Here is a 14,178-nt window from a genome sequence, read left to right as displayed (position 1 = left end):
AGAGTACATATTTTAAGATTTTGTTTATATAAAAACTTACAAAATCCCAAACTAACATATTATTATAAAAATCAGATCAATGTATGCCTGGGTAGAGGTGTTTGACTACGAAGAGGCACAAAGGAGTGTTCTGGAGTGATGTGGTCATTCAGGAATGGTGCACTGAAAAAATACCCCAACTCAGGGAGTCATGTAATTAAAGTGTGTGCGTTTCACTGAGTGTAAATTCTAAAAAAAAGCTTACTATTATCTTTTTTTTTAACACAGTACTTTTATTTTATTTATTTATTTTTATGTGGTGCTGAGGATTGAACCCAGGGCCTTGCACATGCTAGGTGAGCGCTCTACCACTAAGCCACAACCACAGTCCTTATTATTATATTTTTTACCAAAAAGCAAACAACAAAAAAACAAAACAAAACACTGCACTGTTACTCCAGACTCCCCCCTGTGACTTGGCAGATAGGAGGCACTACCCTTACCCTTCTCAGGTTACCCTCTCTAGTGATCTTTGATAACAGTTGCCCTGGACAGAAGCAGTTTTTACACTCACAAAATCACAACACATTGTTTTAAGCAAATTGAAGGAAATTACCTAAGATGAAGTTTACCACATAGGTAGGATATATATCCAGGATTCCAGCAGCACACTTGAGATGTTTATCTTAAAAAAAAATAGTGGCAGCACCTCAGTTGTTAGTGAGCCCTTCTCACAAAACTTGTTTTTGTATTGCCCTTGATTTAAGAATGGTTTTTATAGGTAACTGCTACCCTACTTGTCCCCCCCAAAACCTAAAGTGTTTACTATCTGCACTTTTACAGAAAATGCCAACTTGTTCTTTGTCCTTTAATCAGCATATTCACTTACTGATTAGCCTCCTAAAATCTAGTATAAGGGGTCTTCATTTATTGTTACAATCCCAGCTGTTTGAAGCACTATTAGTGTTTATTAAGTCTACAACCTTATTTCCTTTCCTCTGAAGACAAAGAGGCAAATGTTAGGTTGAATGGTATGATAGTTACTTTCCAAGGAGTTCTGGACTTCCTGTGAGGGACCTAATTGGGTGTCTTCTGTCTGGCCTGGCTAGAGTGTTTCTAAAGATGTGGGACAGGCAGAGCACCTACAATGGTGAGAGTGATGTGGCATGAGGCACTCTACAACACTGACTGTTCTGCCTTGCCTGAGCAAGAGAGATGAGCGGAGCATTTCTGCTCTTCTGTGTTGTGGAAAATGGGAGAGTAGTTCAGAAGGTCTTCAAAAACTTCTAGAGGTTCTACAGGGTAATTTTTTTTTTTTGGAGGGGGCGGGTGTCTCTCAGAATAGTAGACCTGCACTACACTTCCAGAACCTTCAGGATTCCCTCTTGTAGTGCCTTAGCATTCTAATCAATATCAGAGTCTTACCTTCCCCCACCCTTTGCCTGAGCCTCGCATGATCTGACCTACCTCACTAAAACAATAATGGGTTTTTTAAAATGAATTCAAATCCTCTGAGCATCTCTTTATTTTCACATTCCAAAGATGAGTCTGGGATAACGGGACATTTTGGAAAAACACAGCCTTCTTGGGACAGCCCACTGAGCTAATGGCACACATATTCAAATTGAACAATCAGTGAAATTGTGGTGGAAAGCCCAGAATAAGCTTATTCTGATCCCTGATGTGAGCTAACACTTCAGTTACAATCTGTGACTATTTACAGTATTTCTTCATCTCTTCTCCAGGCCTACTCTGTGTATGATGAAGACATTGGATACTGTCAAGGACAGTCTTTCCTTGCTGCTGTATTGCTGCTGCATGTAAGTAATCTTCCAAGAGACAAATCATGATGCTACCAGCTTTATTTCTACTTGGTTTTGTTCTTCCTTCTGCCTTTCTATTCTCTTGATGAAGATTACACATGGCATAGCTTTTATAAAATGTGCCTTGGGTGATGAAGTGAGAGATCTGATGTCACAAACAGGACAGTTTTTCAATAGCATTCATATTGCTGGTTAGAAGCAAATAAATTGCTCATTTGGAGTTATTTTTTACTAGAATAATCTGTAATAAAGAAGTCATTGTAACTGTCCAAATATCAGGACTTAGACCACTTTAACAAGGAAGTCTTATCTTTTCCATTATTTATTTTCATATACTCAGTCACCTTCATTTAACAGAACATTTATGGAGCTTCAGTTGCCAGGTACTGGGCTAAGAAGTGGGATTGCAGAGATGAATCATTTACAATTTGTGTTCTCAAAAACCTTACAGTCTAAGATGGCGCACAGATAATGTTGGTACAGACTTATTATATTTATTCTCTTTTCTTTGTCTTTATTGATTTTTCTAATGACAAAAATAACACATGCTCACTAGAAACTGTATAGTGTTCTAAACACAGGGTGAAAGAATGGAGAGGAGAATATTCAACCCAGTTCTGCCAGAACTTTCAGGAATAACTTTCTGGATGAGGCAGCTGCTTTTCCAAGATATGAATAATTAAGGTTGGGGAAGGGCAGAGGGGAAGCAGAGAGAATAGAGAATTACAGACAAAGGAAACAAGAGTAAATGTATGGAAACAAATGGGCCCTGTGCACAAAGGAAACACCATGAAACTGGAGTTTACTGCAGGGAGTGGTGCGAAGTGAAAGTGTAAGATGGGCAGGGGCCAAATGATGGAGACAGTGCATGTAACCATGTCAAAAATGTCAAAAAAAATGTGGGCTTTTTTCCAAAGCCAATGAGAAGCCATTAATCTGTTTGAAGCAAGGGATTAACACAGTCTGACATTCATTTCTGAAAAATTCTTGTTATACTTGCATAGAGTATGGGATTGAAAAACATCCAGTAGCAGAGATACCAGTTAGAAAATATCAATCTGAATGAGAGATGTTGAGACCCAGAAAAAGAGAAGCAAAATTAAAACACAATTTGGTGGGTTTTTTAAAAAAAATTTATTTGTTTAGAAGATATGTACTCACATATACTCATGTTTTATTTCAAAAGACAAAAACAAGAAAGGAAGGAGGAGGGAGGGAGGGCAAAAAAGGAAGGAAGAAAGGAAGGAAACATTGAGCAGACAAAACTGATAGGGTTTGTGGATAGTCTGGCAAAGGAATTGCCCAGATGATGTCTGGTTTTCTAGTTTTGATGACTGAATGCCTGTGATATTTTGATTTGAGAAAATACATTCATTGAGATGGATGGTTATGAGTTTTGTTTTTAATTCTCTGAGTTTGGGACCCATTGGATACTGGATACTGATGCTGGGGGGGAAAAATCAAAGCTGAAATCATGGGAGCAGATCAGTCAGTTCACAATAAGTTGACTAAGAAGAGCAGAATAAAGCTTAGGAACACAGAGCATGTAAATGGCTGGAGAAAATAGAACCCCTGCAGTCAAAATTTGCAGTGGGGGAAGTAGTATGTAGATGAGGGGCAGCTGAGTGGCCTGTGAAGTTTGAAGTTGACCCATTTCCTTTGGTGTACTGAAAATAAAGAGCATTTAGAGCCCATTCTGTTTCTAATGATGATGGTACACAATGGTGCTGGTTTGATTATCCACTTTATCTCACTTTGAGGTTGATTCGTCCTCTCTACATTATCTCTGTTCATGACCTTTTCTGTCTTCTCCTTGGTGTCCTCCTTTGGTATCTCTACATTCTATCATCTTGGGACTTCCTGTGATGATCTGGCACTTTCTAGTCAAAAATTCTCAGAGGCCTTTCTTCAGTTAATAAACTCACCTAGGATCTACAATAGTCTGGTCCCTACCTCAGGAGACTGGACACAAGTGGTGTTGTGAGTGTTCATCAAATTCAGAGCCATCTTTCTTCTAAAGGAAACCTTTATACCCACTCGGATGAGAAGCTGATATTCAAGTCATGGCTGGGGTTGCTTTGTTTTTAACAAAATAATCTTCATATGTACCATAGTTTAGCAATTTTGACCTGCATTCCATTTAGCACATTATAACATACTAATTAAAGTACAGTGAGAAGAAAATCTCTTGAGAAATCTGTTCTGAGATTTCTGAAAGGGTTAGATTATTTGAATGTTCCTAATTAGATGGAAACATACCTGTTAAAGAAAGAATGAGTCAAATAACTAGAAAATTCAAATACCCAGATTTTTGTTCTGTATTACTACTCTCTTCTAATGAGGGTCACATGATAAGTCAGGCATTATGAACTTATTCACTTAAAGTATTTCCAAGGTACGTCACAAGAGGAACCAAAATTCAGTCCAATCTCTTGTACTTTCTATGTTAATATTAATAGAATTATGCATAGTCCCATATTTTGCCTCCATTGTGTAAATAGGTAGAAGAATACAGGTTAGCTTGAATAATTCATGAATTACACTATCTCAGGCTCCAGAGAGATATGTTATTAGTGTCTTGCTGACTGATTTTTTTTTTATCAGTTTCATAAGCTGTTGCTTCTTTTCCTGCCAGACATACTTTGGCAGCCCCGTATTAATCACTGTCAGACTGCTGCTTCTTGGGATGCTGCCTTTCCTCACCCATAGTCTTTTTATGTTTAACATTCATTGTCTAAGAGGAAAGGAGGGCCAAAGCAAAAGTATGTCCAAAAGCAAAGTGTTGAATGTTTAAGTTTTTCCATGTCTCAATAGTTTTAAGAAATAGTTTCTCTTTTCCTAGCTTGGAAGTTTCCAGATGCTTTGTAACATGTGTCTATTAAGTGGAAAAATTACATGTTTATGCATAGGGATAGAAGAGGAGATGTTGGTATACATTTATGAGATTATGACAAGATTATCACTTAGAATTGGAGAATAATGTTTGCGACCATCCTTTCAACTGCCTTCAAAATGAAGAATGCAGTAATAATCCTTCATATCCTCATTTTAATATTAGTCTTTGCTTAATTGGAGGTTAATACTTACATATTTCATTTATTGTAAAGATCATAGATAATTTTTAACCCAATGTATTTATCTGCCATATTATTGTCAAGTCTTAAACTTTTTTTATTGGACATGGGCTGTTTTGGGACTTTCAGAAAAGCAGGCTCATTTTCAAGTGTATATATAATATATATATGATAGGACTATGTTTGAATAATCTAGAATGTTTAAACCATTGAATTAAAAGAAAAAACTATAATCACAGCTCCTCTAGAAACCACTTGGACTTTATCCACATACCCAGCAATTCCATTCCTAGATGGACTTTAATTCCTTGGTGAAATACCTAGCACACATACAACAAAAGCCATGGCCTGGAATTGCCCAAGACCAGTATTTAACAGAGTTCCAGTATTAGAATTACAGTGAGGCATTAACATGGATACATAGTGGTGTGTTTGTACAGTAGAACTCTGTGTAGCAATGGAATGCTTGTTTACATGCTAATATGAGTGAATCCTATAAACACAAGGTTTAGTTAAAAATGTAAGATTATATTTTATATAAAATGTAAGCTGAATGGTAGGAACTGTGTCTTTACTTCTTTCCCTCTTGACCCCATTCTTAATACAATGGTTTGCCTTAAGGAAGGTATAATAAATATTTTTTTCAGAAAAATAAATAAATAAAATAAAATATAGTAACAGTCAAAATTAAAAGTTTTTAGGATATAACAGAGATGACAAAATGGTAAAGCATGCCATTGAAGCAATTGCTGTTAAAATCAGGATAAAGAAACACAGGGATAATGACTGGAAAGGGGCACACAGGGAGCTTCAGGGGAATTGGCAGCATTCTCTTAGCCTTGGTGATGATTGTCTAAGTCCTTCAAAATTATTTGTTTTTCCTTCATAATCAATTATCCATTAAAGTGTATATTTAACTTTTATGCATTTTTTGTATGTTATATTTAAAATTTTAAAAGATTTAAAAATTATAAAGTCTTTTTTTTAGAAGTATTTAATATAACTCCCCACAAAGACATGTTCGGGCTAAGATTTAACTAATAAATGTAAGAATTGAGAAGCAGAGCTACTTTCTAGTTTTCCTGAAAATCAAGATTCCATGAGGGGCTGGGGTTGTAGCTTAGTGGTAAAGTGTCTGCCTATCACGTGTGAGGCACTACGTTTGAGCCTCAGCACTGCATAAAAATAAATAAATAAATAAAGGTATTGTGTCCATCTACAACTAAAATATATAGGGTCCAATGGCCCAAGATAGAAGTTTCCAGATATCTTTATATATAAGTAGAAGCATTTGTGAGATTTTGTTATTCAGGACTCTTTCTGGTGCAAGGGACAGAACCCTAACTCAAGGTAGGTTAAATTAAAAGGATATTTATTTCCTCATAACTGGAAAATCTAGGACAGAGATGGTTTTGACATGATAGGAATCTGGAGTTCCTATTTTATTGTTAGGCGTCTGGGTTTGCGTCTCTGCTCTTGTTCAATTTCCTTGCAGTGGTCTGCATGGGTAGACCATGAAGTGGACACCATGCTATAGCCTGGCCTGGCTTCATGCCCTCTAAGTTTTGTGACTTCATTTAAAAGGGGCCATCTTTTGCTCTACCAAAACCAAAACCAAACCAAACAAAAATGACTTCCTTCTCTTTTCCCCTGGAAGGCTCCAGTTGGCCTGGTTTGGAACATGTGCTCTTCCTGATTCAGTTATTCAGTCCAGAGGGATGGGGTTCTCTGATTGGCAATGTCCAGGTCTTTTGTCTACCTCAGTGTTGACAGAGAACTGGATCAGCCCTACTGAGACTTGGAATGGTTTTTATGCAGGACAAGTGATGCAAACACCATCTGATTGGGAGCTGGGTGGGACACAATCACATCATCTTGGGTGGTGTCTCCACTGTAGGAATTTTACTGTATTTTTAAATAAGTAAATAAGTTCTTCTATACTTCTGAATCACTTTTCCTTATAATCCAGGAGGATGCATTCATTTTTCTGTTCTGAGTTAATTCTCGTATTGAGTGCTTTTGAGCCACTTCCCAACATCTTCCCTGTGTATCCTATGATATATATTCAAGACTCTTTTACCTTAAAAAAAAAAATCGTCTCCTAATCCTCCTGTTTCACTGCTATCTTGTCCCCTCTGCCCTTTCAAAACTGAACTCCTTCAAAGGATATATATTTTTTTAATATTTATGTAGTTGGATACAACACTTTATTTCACTGGTTTATTTTTGTGCTGAGGATCGAACCCAGGGTCCCGCACGTGCGAGGCGAGAGCCCTACCGCTGAGCCACAACCTCAGCCCCTCTTCAAAGGATATTAAAAAGCACAATTGTGAATTTGAATTGTGGCTTAATACCTTTCAAGTTATATGACCTTGGGCAAGATTCCTAAACTGAGCTTCAGTTTCTTCATTTATAAAATGGAAATAATATTATTATCTTTCATTATGAGTATTGAGTACCTTATTTTATAAGTATAAAGAAAGAGCTTTATTTTATAGTTGGCACAAATCCAAGCTTTACTTAATAGATCTGTAGTTATTGGCAAATCACATAACTTATCTGAAGCTCACTAGACTTATATTTAAAATATAAAAATAGATGGGCACAATGTCACATGCCTGTGATCACACCAACACAAAGGTCGAGGCAGGAGGAGGGCAAGTTTGAGACCAGCCTCAGCAATATAGCACTTCGCTGCCTCAAAATAAAAACAAAAAAGGGGCCTGGGGATATAGCACAAAGGTAGAGCACCCTGGGTTTAATTCCTAGAACCACGAAAATAAATAAATAAAATAATCGATTATATAAGTAAAATATTTTAATACAAATAATACCAACTCTGCAGGACTTTTTGAGAATCAAATAGTGATTCATGTGTCTAATAATGTTAGCTGCTGCTACTACTTCTCAAATTAGTAATTATCTGCCCAACATTTTTTCGTTGGCTTCACATCCTATTAATTGAAATTGATAACACACAGGAAACTAATATATTATACAATATTTTATGGCTAATAAATAGACATTCAATTTCAATGTATTTTAGCACCTATTTGATTTAAAGGGAAAATAAATGGGTAGCAGTGTTCAGTACAATGAAGTCTTCAGAACAATGAAGACTCATGAGTTTATGACTTTGAAAAGAGTCACTAGCATCTATCTTTGTTTAAGAAAATTTAGAAAATCAGTAGATTGAATGTTCATTGTCTTAATAGAAAAAGGTGGATTGTTCCAAGAAGATCTGAAGATAATGCAGATAAGAAACAGTTTTATCCAAAATGGAGATTATTTTTAATTATCAAAATAGAATCTTACTTCAGAAAAATATCTTGATGTATATGACATCACTTGAGTCTTAAAAGACTTTTAAAGGACTTAGAACTGCTTTGCTTTATGCACTGTTTCATCATGGAGAGAACCGTGAAGCTTGGACTGTCTCCACTGGTACAGGTGGCAGGTTACTTCCATTGGTGCAGGCGGCAGGTCATTGTAAACACTTGTTTCCAAATGGTGGTTGCATCCTGCTTGATTCTCAGATATGCATGGGAAGCAGGTATTTCGTTCTGTATTTCACAGAGCCATTGATAATAGTTTATTACCATAAATTACAAGAGGTTGGTGTTTGTCCCCTTCTTTTCCCAATTAAACAAGCTTCATTTCATGACAAAGTTCCTGTACCCAGCAAAAATGTGTAGTCAATGTTAAAGACCCACTGTGTTCCCATATCTTAATATTTTATTTAAAAATACTTTTTTCAATTATTTATTTTTATTGTATTTTAGACTAATAACATACCAATGATAGATTGTCTTATTTAATAAAACCTTAATCCATGTAATAGGTTAAATAATCATTTTAATATCTTAGGTTTTTTTTTTTTTTAAATAGGCAGATACTATAATACTACCCATAAACTGCATGTAATAAGGTGAGGTTTGTTAGCACAGCCAGGTATTAAGTCTCGGATCTTGATTGATATACTTTGTGCTGATTTATGGATAACAAACCTTGATGGCCAGTATAAAATATAGATGATACATTTCCTTATGTTTTGCATTTTTAATAATATTACAAGAAATCAAGTGCTAATATGGTTGTGTTTAGCTACTCTTTACTTCCAGCTCTCACACCAATTTTTTTCCTTCTACATTTTTGTTAGCCTTCTTGGAAGTTACCAACATGTGGTATGCCTTCATTGCTAAAGTCTGATGTACTTAGATTTGCTGAAGTCATCTCAAACAGATATTTAACATTGATCTTCATTGAAGGCTCTATGTTAAGGTCTGTGAGGAGTAGGGGATGTATGGAGTCCAGAGGTTAGATGCACCCAAATAGCTATAGTGCATATAACAAAAGGTTTGGAGATTCGGAGAGAGCAAAAATCTCATCAGGTTAAAGGAAAATAAGAAAGACCTATGATCTAAGTGCCTCTTATGATCAACCTTAAAAGATGGGTCGGATCTCAGTGGCAGAACTGTGTTATACAGAAGACTCTCGCCCAATCTCCACCCTGAGCTCCTATGTCTTAACTACAAGGGGAATCTGGAAAGTGCAGCTGGTCACTGGGGAGGGTGGGAGGAGAGGGCATTCCTCCCAGCAACACATAAGAAAAGCAGTCACTTCTGTGAAAGAGCACATTTTGCTGCTTCCTTTCAGTGAATCATTTTAACAGTAGAAAGGTCTTATAGTAGAAATTTACTTTTGTAATTTGTGATTAGGGAAAATTTTTACCCATTCTTTTATTTATTCTTTGAGTCCTATTATGTAGAGCACTGTGGTAGCTGTTGATGTATTAAGACGTAGTCCCTGTTTTCAAGGAGGGAAAGAGAAGGGAAGTTTACATTTTATGATCACCAACAGTGTTCATATTATCTTTCACGTGTGTTTCATGTAATATTTACTGTATTTCTATGACACATGTATTATTACTTCTAAGTTTTTAAAACTAAAAATATTCAGAGATTACCTGCTTAAGGTCACCCAGCTAATAACAGAAACTTATCTGGGAGGAATTCTCATCTGTTAATGTGACTTCAGAGTCCTGCGTTTCCACTGCAGCCTCTTCTCTATATTCACCATGTGCTGCTGGACAACTTTTATTTTTTTCTTTTTTGATGCTGTGTATTCAATCCAAAGCCTCGTGTACAGAAAGCTCTCTATTTGGGCAACCTTTCTTAGAGAGATGGCTGAATGTAGGTACTTATAGATTACACATCTTACTAAACCAAAATGTTTATACCTGTCTTTTCCTATGACCTGTTCTCCATATGGAGGCTAAGTGAGCCCCTGCTTAAAAACTCTGTAGTGATTTTCCATTGCATTTAGAATATAGTCCTAGCTTTTCATTGTGGTCTGTGTCCAACCATGCAGGAGCCAGATCATTCCAGCTCATGTTAAGATTTCAGGAATTTTGTGAAACAGTTGTTAAACACAGCTATTGTTAAAAAATCAGAGTGCTTTCCTAGCATGCATGAGTCACTGGGTTCGATTCTCATCACCACATATAGATAAGTAAATAAAGTAAATGTCCATCAACAATTAATAAAAATTTTAAAAATCAAGTGGTATAATGTTACAAACTCATATTAAAAACAAAAAGTGTTGAAACTCCAATTTCATTGCTTCCTAATTATTTTACAGTTCTTTACTGTTACCTATGTGGGTCTCAAGGGCACATAGGTAACAGTAAAGAGTTGTAAAATAGTGTCTGATGGCACACTGCTGCATTGCGGCTGTATGTCACCTCCAACTCCAGCCCAGGTGTTTTTGAGTATTCTGTGAGTTATGAACAATAGTCAAACAAGGCTAAAGCTACAGCAGGACCCATGTTGCACAACTTGTCATTGCAATTATTAGTATTCTATTTATTTGCATTGGCAAAGCCAATAATTTATTACTGTCAATAATTTTTTCAGTAACCACCAAGAAGTGAATATTATTTAATATTTCTAAAATGTTTTCATATTACACACATCTTAGGTTACATACTATCACAAATCGAGGCTCAGTGGTCAATCTCTGGTACTACCATACCACAGCACTGTGGTAAAACATGCATTCATATCTTCAAAAGGAAAATGCACACTATGTGAATTTCCTTTTTTCTTTGCAGCATAAATGTCAACCAGAATCTGATGTTGAGCCATATTTTGTACATTTTAAGATGCTTGTTTTCATTTTTAAATTATTTTGTACTTTTGCTCAATTTTGTATGCTTACCCTGATGCTGCTGCTGCTGCTAATGAATATATTAATCAGAGGAGAGATACCACAGGAAGCTGAAGTAGACATGCTAAACAGATCCCATTAATCTTTAAACTAGAAAGGAAAAGTTGCATTTCTACTTTCCAAAGGATTCTTCCCATTTCCCATTAATTTCTCATTTTGGTAGCAATTTTTTTATCTTCACAGTGGTTAATTTTAGTCCATTTTATGAGATAATATCTTTCTATAATTGCCTAGTATATTTGACTTTAGTCTTCAAAGAGTCTAAGGTGTTTCTACCTTAGCTGGACTGGTATTTTATAGTTTTAGTCTAGAATTTTCATGTGGCACTTTGTCCCAAAATTTAGAACTTGGCCATAATGCTGAGATTAGACATAAATTGTAGTAACTTCCAGGACTTTTATCTCTCCCACATATATGCAAGAAAATATGGGGTATGTGTGTGTGTGTGTGTGTGTGTGTGTGTGTGTGTATGTGTGTGTGTGTATACATACATACATACATATGATTATTACTCAGTTTTAAAGAAGAATGAAATTATGGCATTTGCCTTGTCAGTAAATAGATGGAACTAGATACTTTCATGCTAAGCAAAATAAGCCAGTCCCAAAAAACTAAAGGCCAAACATTCTCTCTGATATGTGGATGCTAACACACAATAAGGAGAGGGGAGGGAAGATTAGAAGTTCATTGGATTAGACAAAGGGGAATGAAGGGGAAGGATGGGGGTTGGGAATAGGAAAGACAGTAGAGGAAATCAGACATAACTTTCCTGTGATCACATATGAATATACAACCAGTGTGACTCCTCATCATGGACAACCACAAGAAGGGGATCCTAATTAGGATAAGTTACACTCTATGTGTGTATAATATGTCAAAACACACTCTACTGTCATTATTGTCTGAAAAGAACAAATTTAAAATATGAAAAAATAGACAATGGGCTGGGATTGTCAATACTCACAGTTTTTCTTTTTTTAGGTATCAAGTCAAACTTTTAAATGGTTTTATTTTTGAAGGACATTCATTGAATGTTTTCCATTTGAGGAAAGGGGAGGTAGAAGAGAGAGGATATGAAGTTTAAGCTCCGTTTCTGAAAGCAGGCAGAATTTGTGTCCATTTGTCATCTCCCTGTGATTATTCTGAGTAATTTACCTGATGTGGCCCATACTAGCCATTCCTCTGCTGGTACTCTGACTGTGCTGATGTCTTCCACACACCCCTGCTCCTCTCCCGACCTGACCAGGCAGAGCAGCCTGCTCATTCATCTGGGAAGAGACCCAGTACCGTCCTCTCTGGGCTTCCAGAGCCTTGCACTGTGCTTGCAGACCATCTCTTCAGTGGCTCCATAGGAAAACAAAAGGGGAGTGAAACCTTTTATTTGTTTGATAGTTACCACATTGGAGGAAACAAACCATATCCCCTTTAGGTGATAAAGATAATCTGGTAATATTTACTTAATTGTCAAAGAGAGACTTAGAGTGAGTTTCTCTAGGGCTGGCTATCATTCTCTTACATGCAGCTTTTTATAGCCATTGAAATAGACATCTCAGAGGAAGATGTAGAAGCTTATTAGAATTTGGTGATAAGAGAATTATCATAGAGGTGCAAGTCGATGTCGCTTGAGACACAAATGACAGAATTGCTGAAGAAACAAAGAATACAATATACTTATATTCTAAATAAATAGAAGCTGAAAATGCTTCCCAACTTGAACAGCTAAGGTTAGAGACCAAAATTTTTGAAAAGGCCTCCAATAACTTGTAGACCAAAATAAATAAGCAAATATTTAGAGAATTGAAATGATAATATTGAAGTATATTTAATTGTAGAAAATTTTATTTCATTAAAGCACTTCATGATTTGTAAGTAGCAAGTAGAAGTAACTGTTTTGTATAGGAACTTAATAATAATTGCATTTCTAAGTAGATAAAGGAACTCTGTTTGTTCAGTTATTTAGGCATGATGTTAATCTAATCTACCAGTGAAAGAGATACAAAATATCATAACCTGTCAATTCCATTTTTTCAGGGTGACATTTAAAGTAGATGTTTACATAATAGTTGATCCTAGGACATTGGGTAAATTAAACAGCTTTTCCTGTCTGCTTGGTATAATTTCTAGAATGTATAAGTCCCTTTCCATATTCTTTCAGCTTATTGAGAGATTTGTTCCTGTAACTTAAGACTTTTATTCTTTGTTCAGATTAAAAAAATTGAGAGGGCTAGTAATGTTTTATTGGTCATTGAAATCTCAATGATAGAAACTCATAAGATCTGTCCTAAAAACTGATTCTTACAAAGAAAAATTGCATCAGAAGACGCTATAAGGACACTATCACACTATCCATCAAAATTTAAAATGCAGTCATGGTTTGACTGTTTAATCCCTCTTTGTGGAATAATCCTTGCCCTACCCCATCCCTCCATGTGTACAAATAATATATATACAAGGTTGTTTATTGCACTATTGGTGATAAAAATCAAATGAGGAACATCTCAAGCATTCATACAGGAAAGTGATTAACTCTGGCGTAGCCTCATAATTAAATACTACATAGCCATTTTTTAAAAATAAAGAGGCAGCTCTTTACATCTTGAGAAGGAAATGTTTCCAACTTATATTGTTAAGGGGGAAAAAGCAAGATGTATAACAACATATACAGAATGCTCTCTTTTTTATAGGAAAGGGGAAAAATAAAAAAAAAATACTTTTTTCATAAAACATTGGCAGGGTACTAGAGAAATTTTTAAGAGTAGTCATGAAGTTATGCAAAAGAAACAAGGGGGCAGATATGGAGGACTAGTATGTCACGGTAGTGTTTGGATTTTTCATTGTGACTGTATTATCTTTTTTTAAAAAAGATAACAATGACAGCATGATTAAAATTAAAAAAGGAGGGACTGGGGTTGTGGCTCAGTGGTAGAGTGCTTGCCTAGCATGTGGGAGGCACTGGGTTCTATCTCCAGCATCACATAAAATTAAACAAATCATGTCCATCTATAATTAAAAATATTTTAATTTTTTTTTTAATTAACAAAGGAGACAGTTTATCTCAAGTGAAGAGGCTGGCA

The 14,178-nt window shown here is 35.9% G+C and overlaps 1 protein-coding gene and 1 long non-coding RNA gene across 4 annotated transcripts in view; one reads left to right on the top strand and one right to left on the bottom strand.

The window, feature by feature from the left end:
* Window positions 1–14,178, top strand: part of Rabgap1l (RAB GTPase activating protein 1 like) — a 620,475-nt gene that overhangs the window by 377,994 nt on the left and 228,303 nt on the right. For all 3 annotated transcript variants that reach the window (XM_071600291.1, XM_071600292.1, XM_027935052.2), the window contains one exon: window positions 1,725–1,799. In XM_071600291.1, coding sequence (XP_071456392.1) covers window positions 1,725–1,799 — 75 coding nt within the window. The remainder of the gene's footprint in view (window positions 1–1,724; window positions 1,800–14,178) is intronic.
* The window catches only part of LOC114092471 (uncharacterized), a 353,583-nt gene that overhangs the window by 204,527 nt on the left and 134,878 nt on the right, over window positions 1–14,178 (bottom strand). The window lies entirely within an intron of this gene.

Source organism: Marmota flaviventris, chromosome 12 (genome assembly GCF_047511675.1).
Source record: "Marmota flaviventris isolate mMarFla1 chromosome 12, mMarFla1.hap1, whole genome shotgun sequence".
Lineage (NCBI taxonomy): Eukaryota > Metazoa > Chordata > Mammalia > Rodentia > Sciuridae > Marmota > Marmota flaviventris.
Note: the sequence above shows the minus strand (reverse complement) of the source record. Positions and strands in the feature narration are given on the sequence as shown.